Source organism: Bacillus rossius, chromosome 3, assembly GCF_032445375.1.
Source record: "Bacillus rossius redtenbacheri isolate Brsri chromosome 3, Brsri_v3, whole genome shotgun sequence".
Taxonomy (NCBI): Eukaryota; Metazoa; Arthropoda; class Insecta; order Phasmatodea; family Bacillidae; genus Bacillus; species Bacillus rossius.
Genome location: NC_086332.1, coordinates 88,368,272 through 88,381,535, shown reverse-complemented (window position 1 = coordinate 88,381,535; position 13,264 = coordinate 88,368,272). Strand labels below are relative to the sequence as shown.

Genomic DNA, 13,264 nt, shown 5'->3' with positions numbered 1-13,264 from the left:
TCAAGTTTTAGAGTTCGCACTCCTCACTGGAGCTAGGCTCAACGTTGGTTCACCCCTTACCTCTCACATGTCCACACACACACAGTCTCGCATCTCTCAGTCGCACTCACACGGTCCCGTCGCTCCGCGTCGCGCCGATCTCGAGGGGGTCTCTCACCCTCTTCGCCGATCTCGCACTTCCCTTCTCTCGGAATCCGCTCGGAACACGGAGGCCAGCGTCTCTGCTTAAGTACTTGAGGCGCCCTTTTTGAATCGACGAGAGCAGCTGTGATGAGTCGCGTCATCCTGGACCGACCCGACGCCCGAAAAGTCCAGAAGGGTGACGTCAATTCTCGCTACTTCGCGCGGCGGCCTGCGGAATTCCAAAGGCCGTTCAGCGATAGATAACAGCACCGAGGCAGGATAATGCGCGTGGTGCCATGGTGGGGTGGGGGGTAGCGACGACCCTTGTAATTCGGCAAGGCACGCGTGGCATGCCTAATTCAGGGGTGCCCACAAGGGGGGGTAACGACGCAGACTGCGTCATTAAAATTTCAGGGGGGGGGGTGGTTAAAAGACGAGAAAAATGTATATATTATTCACATAATTATAGCTTCTAATGTGAAAATACGTTTCTGGTGCTTTGATAATTGAAAGGGATCTTGTAAATCAAATTGGCAACCCCGCACTTTCCTCAACAAAAGCAGTTTGGCATCTGTCGGTTCAGGATGGAAATATTACCTGATATGACCAAAATTATTATTAGAAAATCAGTTTTAATTAATGCAAAATGTGATAAAATATAATACTAAAAAAGTATAATATTATAAAATAATTGAGTAAATAATTGAGAAAATGGCATAAAAAATTTCTGGGGGGGGGGGGGCGCATCATTAGGTTAGGGGGGGGGGGTGAGTCATAGTGTTTGAGGGGGGTGGGCACCTCTGCCTAATTCAGTGTACAGCACGTGAAACGGCGCCTGACTCCAGTGGCCGTTCAGGGCCGCCAGCCAGGTCTGAACCTGGCGCGCGTCGTGGTCCTGCGTTTGAAAAAAATATACTGATGAGTCAAGGTTTGAATTGCGAAATAAGTTTCACTTCTATCACGTGTAGCTACTGAGTTACACACGTTTTTTGTTTTTAATCTACCCTGTTTTTTTCATCCTGTTGCTGCAATGATTCGTTTTAAAAAAATTGTTTCAGACAATATGTTTACATAAAAATTATATTATTTCCCAACAATTTGAACGGATTCGATAATGTGTCTACTAAGCGAGTTATGAATTTTTGTCCTTCACCCTTTTTTTTTTACACCCCTTGCAGTTATGGTTGGTCGTATCAAAAATGTTAGGTTTTAAGGTTTTTTCTACGAGTTATAATATGTTCAAATGGATGCAATATTTGTCATATTATGGGAGTTATAGCGTTTTATCTATATTTCTACCCCATTTGGTGGAATTTTGCCGAGATTTTCCATTAACATATTTTATGTATTAGTTTGGAAGTGATTTGTACAAAATTACGGTAGTTGTCGTGTCTATAGAATATGATATAGATTTTTTTTAACAAATATTTAATAAATGAGAATTCAGAGCATTTACGTATGACCTTACCCTAGAAAGCCTGAACACATATACACTGCAGTTCAGGAGAAAAGTGGTAGATACTGTTTTTGTAATAAATTGCTTCACAAATGTTTATCACAGCAGTGAAGTACCGAACAAAATTGGACGTAGAGTTTCTACTTTCAAACATAGAATATCACAATTTTTTCGAACATATTATATAAAAAATGAGCTATCCAAGCGTTGTACAGATAATTGCAAAGATTGTTAAAAAGATTTGGACCCGTTTATAAAGTAAATAATTTTATTAAAAGACATTTTGAGGTCTTAAATTGTATGTAGTTAAGTAACTATTTCATATAAATACTTTATTGTTGTTACTTTATTACCTAGAACTAATTTAAAATTTATAATGTTAATTTTAACGTTTTACATTGAAATGAAAGTTTTAAAAGTTTTTATCGATTCCTAAAGTCAATAAACTAAAAAAAAAAAAAAAAAGACATTCCAGCTTCTTATTTCTATGCAGTTAAGTAACTAGTTAATGCAAATATTTAATTGTTGTTACTTTATTACCTATAATTAATTTAAAATTGATAATGTTAAACTTTTTGTTGTCTTTGTTAAGGACATTTTTATCTTTTATTTCATTAGTTAAAATTAATTTAAAATTGATACTGTTAATATTTCTGTTTCTTTTGTTTATGGATTTTTTTGTCTTTTTCATATGATTATTGTATCATATTTTATGTTTATGTTGTATTTTTTTGTCTGTGTGTACTATTATGTGTTAATTAGTTTTTATTTTATTTACTGCTTATGTATCGTCCTGCTTCATACCTAGAAACCTCATCTAAATTTTCAATGGTAAACGCTGCCTGATCAGAACCCTTATTTACGTACTTGCAGATGTATTTGATAGATTTAACTGAATTACAATACTCAACATTGATATGAGCTTTGAAAGTACGTGACAAAACAGGATTAAATGGTACCACCCATCGATTATCAATACCTATTAAAGGTCATGGCTGTTGACAGGCACTCAAATAACAATATAATAATAATATATAGTTAAGTATAAACTTTTGAGTTGACGATTGTTTTGGGATCTATGGACAATGAAACGAAAAACTATGTACAAATTTTCCAGAAGTCACATCATGGTAACGGCTTAAATAGGTAGTCTTTCTTAGTATTCTACCTAAAATGTATAGTTTAGGGTGCCCGCCTACTGAACACAAATATAGTGTGCAGAGCTTCAGCTAAAACCACGCGATCTGTAATCTGCTCAAGATATCCGAGTGAGGTCTGTTTACGAAAAGCATTTAAGAATACGCTGAGGGTAGATGAGTAGTTATTTTCCCGTATTTCGTTTTTAAACTGTATTTTTAGAAGAGTGAAAATGGCTAAAACACTTGTTTTCATAATAATTTTTTTAGAAATGTAACGCTAACGCATATTAAGCACTCAAAGGACTAGAAATTACACTTTAATCTTAATCTTTCCATCATATAATGTTTTGATTATCACACAATTGTCATAGTAGTTCTATCCACGACAAAAAGACCGCATGCCAGTTAGAGCCTTGCGCTTAGAGGGATACCGTGCTGGAACCACCAGAGACCGTAGGTTATTTTACCAGCAGTCTCTTTGGCTCCCTAGGAGTTGTAAGAGTTAGGAGAAAAAAACCTAACTCAAAAGAGTTGGTAACTCTCATATAGGCAAAGAGAACGAGTTTGAGGTCTATTATTTTTCTTTTACTTGGCATAAAAGCAGACGTCTTGAAAAATACAATTGCAAATTAAGATTGGTCTGAATGTGAGACTGCTTAGGTAATACTTATATTGTGCCACAAAGGATGAGAGCTTAATAAAATTCTGTTGTATGTTTTATTGTAAGATCTCAAATACGAATATACTCCACATAACATGTTACATACATGTTAACAAAAAATATTTTATTCAAAATATCAGGAGAAACAAACATACGATCCTCATTGTCATTTGTAACATGATACTCATAAGTTACTCATTGTACTATACATCACACTTCAATGAACGTTAGGAACAACACTGAAGTAGATTGCGTCGAAACAACTAGTTGAACGACCTCCCCTCGCAACTCCCCGAGAGTAGGAGCATAGAGGGCATGACCTTGACCTGTGAGCATCTTGCCCTCAAGAGTAAAACGGCCATCCGCTGTACTGTTTCCGGCAAGTATAAACGCGCAAGGGCGTCTCCGATTGTTAAAAGGTCAAAAGAGACTCGGAGTAAAACAAACCTCGGGACACTTATCCCGCGTCACTAACATAAATGGGGGGGGGGGGGATGAATTTTATCCACTTGGAAAGGGTACCTTCCATACTTTTGGTAGCGGTAGTGTAGCTGGGTAGAATCTGGAAAGGTACCCTTTCCGATGTCTTAAAATGTTTCGGTTTTAATGCAAAATTGCACTGGAAAGGTATTCCCTCGGAAAAGGTACCTTTCAGGTTTTTCTGTACAATGACACAGCAGAAAATAAACTGGAAAGGTACCCTTTCCGAATTTTACAATGCATATTATTTTCTTCTTTAAAATCCTGAATGTTATCCCCTTGGTTAGGTTAGGTTAGGTTAGGTTATGTTAGGTTAGGTTATGTAAGTATGGTGCACTAAAACAGACAATACATCGGATAAAAATTTTCCTCCTATCATATATTCTGATCAAAGTAGAGTTTACACGCAGAACAAAGGACAAAAGAGAAGACAATCTAAAATGTTGCGCTACATAGGCGGTTATTTTGCTAAGGTATTCTGTGGACACTCCCTACCAGCGCTACCTAGTATGAAACTTAGGAACTAGGTGCTTGAATCGATACATTACATGTCTGGCAGCAATTTTGCGATATGTTTCCCTTGTGTAAATGTTGGTACCACTGTCCGTGATCAGACACCACAGCGTGGCTGCAGCCGGATGCCAGGCGAGGCAGCCCTCTGGAGTGAGAGTACCTGAGGATAGAGCCAGCAGCGCCGCGAGGACGGACAGCCAGAGCACGCTCGCCGCCAGATACTCCATCCTGCAGCAACACACCGCAGTCGAACAACACTCGCCATGTGCGCGAGTCATATAGGACGACAGTGTTAATCATACGTGTACAGGATGTCCATAAAAGAATGTTCCTGTTTCAATGGTATATTCAAACAGTTTAATCTACAAATCTTACATCAAATCGAAGTTAAATTAACAATTTTTTTTACAGATGTTCAATTTGTGCACCTTTAGTTGTAGGGCACACATCCAACCTAAAGTCATATTCTTTCCACGCTTTGGTTAACACGTCCGGAGTAATGAAAGAAATAGCCTCTTCAATATTCTGGCAAATCATTAGGGAACGGCGGAACGTAGACACGATATTTTGTAAAGCATCAAGGGAAAAGTTCGCATGGCGTTATGTTAGGTGAACTTGGAGGCCAGCGAAAAAGAGCTCTGTCGGCTCGACCATTACGACCAATCCAATGGTCAGGGAATTAGAAGTTCAACCACTCTCGTACAAAGAGATCCAGATGGGGAGGGGATCCATCCTGTTTCCTCTAATAATTATAAAAAGGCCATTCTTTCACCCTGCAAGCGAGAAAACAACAAAGCCGTATTCGCACATGCGCTTATATAAAACAGTTTTATTTACTCTTTAATTGTAACCTTTAATCAACACCCTACAACACTCACAGTTAATACTATTATATTTTATAACTGGGATATTATTTTATGGACATACTGCATTATGAGAAATGCTAAAAGAAGAAATAATCCTAGGTTTATCTGAGTTAACTTATCATTATCCAAGTTTACTGGGTAAAGTCCGAATATAATCACTGCGTTAATTCGTGTAAACCTAGGTCCCCCCCAATTCTGAGTATTGTTATAAAAACGAAATGATTGATACCCTTAGTTTAATTTAATGAATTTAACGACACACAAACCATTGATAGCTTAACTTAACATACGTATTTTAAGTATTTTTAATGAGAAAATTCTTAATGAAATGTAATCAAAATTATAATTATCACAAAAGTTCACAAAATGACACTTTCACAAAATAGTACTTATGTTTATTACTAACAAAGACATGGTTTTTTATTTGAGCAGGACAGACTGCCGAGACACTACAAAATGCAAAATTTTCCTGCAGGGGGATGACAGCGCCCGCGCGTTTCGTGCCACGTGCTCAAACATCACCCAGTCAGCGCTGGGTAGATCTACGTGTACACGAGTAGACGCGGAATTCCATTTATTTAAGTGATTAGTCGGACTTTACCCAACAAACTTGGATAATGCTAAGTTAACCCGGGCAAACCTGGGTTTACTTATTCTTCTAGCATTACATCTGCCATATATATATATATATATATATATATATATATATATATATATATAGCAAAACTCAACAAGAAGCATTAGAAAAAAAGATTACCGAACATTGATATTTTATAACATTCAATTCACTTTCATATTAGGTAGATTAAATAACCATAAGAAAAAATCATAGCCGAATTTTTTGCGCGGCAATATTTTACCGACATTTTTTGAAACAAACACTGACATCGTCAGGATTGACTTGTCGAACTTTTATCGACACGTGAAAGCTGTAACCCCGCAGTTTCACACGTGGCGGTCAGCAGGGTTTTCTCGGGGCTCTCCGGCTGTCTGTTTCCTTTTCTTACCTCGGTGCATGTCCGGGTGTCACTTCATGCGAAGTCCACTTGCGTCGGGCGCTCACCGCTCATACCTTGCGATATTAATCTAATGGTGGAATTTTCAGCTATGATACAAAATGCGTATTTTCCTCTGCTAATACGTGCGTCCTTAAAGGCCTCCACACACGACCAGTCCGAACTGTCAGTTCGAACTTATCAGTCGGAACTGAACAGTCGGAACTGCCGTGCGCGATACGTCTGATAAGTCGGAACTGATGGACTGATGATGGCTTCCCATCAAATCGGACTGTGGGCTCAAGAGCACTCAGTCAGTACTGACGTGTGTGGGAACAGCATCTCGCCAGTACAAACCGACAGCCCAAACAATAAGTCCATCAACTAGGTGTCGTGGCAGACATATTTGTTTATACTTATACTATTCATCATGTCTACTTTTTTTTGGTGACAATCAGAAACATTGAACGGCATGGGCTCACATGTCCCAGGTCTGGAGCCAGCACCGCCGCTGAGGATTCTTACCCGTGGTATATCACCGCAGCTACGCACGATTCATTGGGAAAACCAACCACAATCATTTCAATTATATCTCTCTTTTTTCATATAACTATATTTTAAACTCTTTCATGTCAGGTTTAAAACGAAAATCCTAATCTTATGACCTCCCTGTTCCAAGCTTAAACAAAATAGGCAAAAGCGTCTATAGAAATCCATGAGGTTAAAAATATTATTGAATGATGAGAGTGAATTTTAACGATGCGCGTGCACAGTGCAACAAAACCTTCACAGGATCTCCCTATATAGTCACTTTAATCATATTTAGGGGACATACCAAACGTATTGGTGTGCTAAATGAAACTTTAAGATATATTTGGAATTATATTGGAATATATTTGGTAAACTAATATAGTCATAGTAAAGAGTAATTTAAAGTTTTAAAAAACTTGAGGATACTGGTATTACAACAATTATAATACATTTTATCCTTACAGTCTTCTGTCAGGCTTTGTTAAAGTGCGCGATTAATAAGCTAAATGACCGTGGTACAAATTTCGGTAGTGGAAATCTTTTTTATTTTTAATCACAGATTACTGGCTTAAACAAATTGTGCTTTAAGAAATGAATACATTTTATTTGTTTATCGTTTCACCATAATATTATTTTATACACATATTTTAATATTGAATACTGAGTATTTATTTAATTATTTAAATGTAAATTAAAAATAGTTCAATGTCTCAAATCAAAAAGAATCTAAAGCGCGTACATAAGTACACACAATTGTTTTTATAATACACCCAGCGTTAACGATAGCTGCTTCAAAATTGCAGGGTAAAAGTTGATAAAATATACATTATTATTATTAATAATTCTTGTGTACATAACAAAACATTTTATTTCACTAAATATATAGACATTATTCAATTTTATGTAGACTAGCACACATACTTCTGTTAGCAGGCCATTGAACATCAAATGTAACACTGTGTTTAGAAATACTTTACAGTGATTTCAGACTTAAAACACTGGCACAGTATGCATGGCGACATGCTTTTTATTTGACTTGTTTGTTTCATGAGAGTTACCAACAGCTCTACGCCTGCTACTTAATTTTCCTGGCAAACGGGACAGAAGAAACACTTTAAAAAAACACACTCAGTTCTGTGACCTTCCAAATGGAGTCAGGTGCAATGTTGCTTGACCAAGGACGGATGGTTTATCTCTGAACCTTTAATTAGTTGCGAGTGATAATGTATCGTGATGTAATGAAAAAAATAATCAGCGTAAAAATTACTAAGCGTGGAAGATGTACTGAACACATATAAAAATGATTTTAGAAAGATTCACAAAATTGAACAGATGAGGAATATACTCGGTGGCAATGATGGCTGAGGAGCCAATTTCTTTAGGGGGGAGTGGTTCGATCAAACCTCGATATGACTCGCTAAGCTGTTACAAGTCCACTACGGCGTGGTTCATCCTTTGTACGCAGTGTGCATTTTAATGGGCATTTACTTCTTTTTCCAATGCGCAATTTCTGCCGTAAGCTCTTGTCCTTGTCTCAGCGTGCTCTGTTGCTAGATATATGCCATAGAGAACACAAATTTAGACGCAACTATATAATGGGGTGAAGATTATTTTAGATGTATATAATACATTGTATTTTGTAAAGAAAATTTGTGGAACAATGATTTCGGAAATAAATTTTCTTCTGTATTTCATCAAGAGCATTATCTGATAATATTCAATATTTACTTCTAATATAACGTAATTTAAATACCTAATCTTGGTTTCAATGGTTTTTGTCTAGAAATGTTTTTATATCTTTTAATATTAAAATTTTTGGTTGTGTTCGAGCAAAGCACATATTTTAATGGAATGCCTTGTTATTAATAGTGACCAACTGCAACAAATAGTTTCTCCAGTGAAATAATTATATTTTAACATTCAATTACTTTTTTTCTTTAAGACTGACTACAACTGTAATAATACTGTCAATATACACTGCTTAATTGTCTTATAAAATAGTAAAATTTAAAAATGTATATATTCAAGTATTTTATATCAAGCGATGGTACTCGAAAGAAAAATTGTAATGTTTATAAGCCGGGTAATATCAATCTGTGAACAGTGGGCACCATTTACTCTGTACTGCGATCTAGCGTGAGACAGACTATATAGTCTAGGAGATCTATTTGCCTTAAGCCTACGTGTGAAACATAACCTCGCCACAATGTCATTTATCGAACCCATGTATACATTGATTGGTGTGCAGCTAGTGCCTAGCATGGCTGCCAGTGCAGAGGGCAGTGGTCCACGCACGACGCACCCTAGCTGCATCCGATACTAGCCTAATCCTATGAGGGATCCACTGAAGTGCATCGTAGTGGACGTGGCCACCTTTGCGCTGCTTCCGAATTCTCACAAGGGATGCATCAGCATCCCTACATGCGTCCACTAAAATCGAGTTTTCTAGGGATGCATCCACTGATGCGTCCCTACATCCATTACCTTCGGAATCGTGTTTAATTTTGTTTGTGTATAGTATTAATTTAGAATTTTGGCATAATAATTGTTTAAAACATTATAAGCACAAGTGATAACTCATTAGAGACAAATGAAAACGTTTATAAAATTTACCGAAAGGCAAACTTAAACTTGCAGGAGTATTTATTTCTCAAAAGTATTTCTAATATTTTTATATTTAAAACAACATTTTATTTTCACCGCTGACAATTATAACATCCTCGCTACATTAATTTTTTTTTTATTTGCTTGTTGTTATTTACGTTTTTCTGAATATTCGTAGATATCACGACTCAAAATTGTACGTGTCAACAGGTGGTGGAAGCAGTAAAAGTATTCGGACACCATCCATCCATTAGAAACGCGTCCTTCACATTGTGGCTGCACTCGCTAAGCGACGTGGGGATGTGAGTGCTGTGGACGCAGCCCTGTGCATTCGGACACGGCTCCTGCCTTGCGAGAACGAGCGCCCCCATCACGTGCTCGGAGGCCGCGCTGGCTTCCCGCGCTGAGACCTACCTGCAGCTGTGGAGAGGCGGCAGCCCGTGCAAATGTAACCAAGCCTGTGTGCCGCGCTGGTCGGCTCTGACGCCCATAGCTGCGGCGCGAGCCTCCAGCCGTGCTGGCCGCGGGGAAGGGGGCGGAAAGAAAGGCAGGCGAAATCGTGCGGCTGTCCAACCTCGTCCGCTGCCACACATCACGTCGGCGTCGTCACAGTCGTGCAGCTCGGCGATCCGGGTATAGGCTAACCCAGGGCTTTGGCCAGGATGTTGTGGAGGTGGTGCTGTTTAAGCACTCTGTAATTTTTTTGAGTTAGTTCTTTTTTTAAATTGAGTTTCAAACGAAAATTATCACACTAAAATATCAGGGAACTGTAGAATTTTACAACTCCAACGATTACACATAGGAATTTAAGTAATGTGTTTGCTTGAGTAAATAAAACTGAACATTTTATATTTTGACCGTAAAAATTATATGGCAGAAAAATGAAGATAGAGGTGTAATGCAAATCCCTTAAGTGCCTTTAAGAATCTGTACTATTTATTCATGCCTACAAATTACTCTGAAAACGCGCCTTGAAGTCATTAACTATACTAAAAATACATTTAAAAATCCTAATCCGGAATCGAAACTACCTATCGGCCCTCAGCGAATTCTTGAATGTTTTTCGTAAACATATCCCACTGGGATATCTTGAGCAATTTTCAAATCGCGTTGTTTTTCCGGAAGCTCTGTACGCCGCATGTGTGTACGGGTAGACGGGGAAGTCACGTGACAGACGTCTCGTACGTAGAGTACTGACGTTTGTCTCCCACAATTTCAACGGTTCACGAATCATCCATCCTTTTTGGCCTTGGTGGTCGCGCATGGCCAGATTTGAGCGCGGCCCTACAACTGTAACTTATTTTGACATATTAACTTGGGATATAAAACAACAGGCATTATCTAAGAAAAACCTTTCTATTGTATTTATATTTTTATCATTCAAATGCCACTCTGTTTTAGCTTGAATAAAATAATAAATGCATAAGATTAATATTTTAATACCAGTTATGTGAAATGTTCACTTTTTAAATGATTAAGGAAATACGGCAAATTTTTACAACGATGCGGTTTATCACTCTTGAGAAACTTAAAAAATAAGTGTTCTTGTTCTTTAACGTACACTATGCATCGTAATAATATTATAAATACGGAAGATTTTTGGTTTAAATGCTTGTCTCTCAATCACGCTCAAACGGCTGGATGTTTTCTAATGAAATTAGGTGTAGATACTTGACCAAAGAGATATAATTACGAGTCAAAATTTCAATTGCCAAAGAAGTTTCACTTATATCATATGTACTGACTTACACGGGTTTTTCCTCCTTTAGTAAGTGAATATGTTTATATTTAATTGCTCAATTGTTAAACGTCAAGTTTGACCTTTGTGAAATTATCTTTGACAAAATAAAACTAATAGTTATAACTTCGTTATTCTATTACTATGAGCTCATTTTAATTACATACTCAATTACTTTAATTATTATTATTATTATTATTATAACGTACTACAAATTTGTTTGGCAGTGACTTCGAAGACAAGGCAATATCTTACTCAGGTTTTTCATTCAAATCGTTTTTGTCATTCATAACTACTAATGTACCTATTATTTTAGGTGGGTTTACTTAATTTGATTATGCCGGGAAAACGTAAATCGAATCTTCCTCGATGCTCAAATAAATCACGAGCGAAGAAAGTACCAAGGTGTGAAGATACATTAAGTGAAACAGATCTCAGAAGACTTAAGCAGGTCAGTCATCAAAGAGTTAGCAGAGCTAATGAAACGCCAGAACGCACATAAAATCGGAGTCAGCTGAGTGTTCAGTGTTTGGTGACTAGATTAGCTACTGAGACGTCTGAACAGTTGCAAGCTGAGCGGCAAGGAGAATCGAGAAATGCTGAAACGCCAGAGCAGTTAGAAAACAGACGTTAACATCAAGCCAACTATGCAGCATCACTACGTGCTAATGAGACTATTGCTGAAGCTGAAGCGCATAGGCGTCCACTCGCTGAGAGGGAAAAACGGTGGCGTCACGCTTTTGTTAAAAATACTTGGGAGAATTATGAAAAATCTGCTTTCGATTACTATTAAATACTGGAGTATGTATTCACAATCTAATAAACTTGATAAAAATAATAAATAATGTAGCTCCTGTGGTGAATTGAATTCGAAGGAAGAAGCCAATGGAATGTGTTGATCTGGAGGTAAAGTGGAAATTCCTAGGTTAGAGGAACCAGTATAACCGTCGAGACAGTTTTTTTTCTTTTTCATATGAAACAGATGAATGACGTCAATTTCTAACTAATATCAGAAAATAAACTTTGTGTTTCCATATGACGTCCTTGGGTGCAGACAAAGTGTTGAAACACCAGGATTTCCATCAACTTTCACTGTTCAGGGCAAGGATTGCCATAGTATTGGGTCTTCACTTCCTACACCCAATATGGAGTTACAGTTTCTGCATATTTATTTCGTAGGTGATGATGAAGCTCAGACTGAAAGGCGTATGGAGATCATTCCAGGAGTCAGTAGAGAGACAGTACAGAAAATAGAGAAAGTACAACATGCCAACAATGCATTAGTTAATTAATTTAAAACGGCTCTAGAGAAAATGTCTGATGACACCTGTAAAGTAGAAATACATCCAGATCGTGTACCACGTGGGTAGTACGAGTGACACTACAACGCTCCAACTACCAATGAAGTGGCAGCCGTGGTAGCTGGCGTTCAGGTGATCAGGTCACACTACGAGAGATATCGTATTATGTGCGCACGACGGAACGCTCTCCCGGGTCGCCGATACGCATAGATTTTACAACGCCCTTTAGTACTCAATTTTTTTTCGTAAAGGCCAAGAAGAATATAATTCCAACATTCCTAAAATTGATCCGATTACTTGTCTTCCTATTCCAAATAATTAAGTGTCAAGTAGGTATGGAATGTTATGCTTTCCATATCACGGTGAGACGGAATGACTTCAATTTGAAATGCGTTGTAAGCAACTTCTAAAATAATTCTTAGTGGACATGACCATTAAGATGGAAAGTGAACGTTTAAGATTTATTTCGTTGAATCACAGAGTAGTATGTAAATGGGGCTCCGGGGACAGGCGCCGGCGCGTGGATTGTGGATGGGGTCAATGACCAATTGCTATGACGTCACGGCGGCCATCTTGGACCAGTATTCCTCAAAAATGACTAAAAAATGACTCAAAATGACTAAAAATTCCTGAAACTTTCCCAATTTCGCGGGGAAAATTTCCGATTTGAGAGAAAATTTCTGTCTTTTGTCCTGAAAAATTAAAAAATTCGGAATTCGAAAAACATCAAAATACTTTTGCCGTAGAAAGAACCAAAATTCCCTGAGATGGCTTAAATTCCCCATGACCAAGCTACCCCTAAGCCGTTGGTAGGGAGCATTGACCTTGACCTTGACCATAAAATTCAAATTCCATAA

General features: G+C 37.7%; 1 protein-coding gene across 1 annotated transcript in view; it reads right to left on the bottom strand.

Moving 5' to 3' along the window:
• LOC134531338 (amyloid beta A4 precursor protein-binding family B member 1-interacting protein) overlaps positions 1 to 9,859 on the bottom strand; it is a 33,138-nt gene extending 23,279 nt beyond the window's left edge. The window contains exons 1-2 of the mRNA XM_063367035.1: positions 9,783 to 9,859; positions 4,533 to 4,600 (exon numbers count right to left, since the gene is read on the bottom strand). Coding sequence (XP_063223105.1) covers positions 4,533 to 4,600; positions 9,783 to 9,859 — 145 coding nt within the window. The remainder of the gene's footprint in view (positions 1 to 4,532; positions 4,601 to 9,782) is intronic.
• Between the last annotated feature and the right edge of the window lie 3,405 nt (positions 9,860 to 13,264).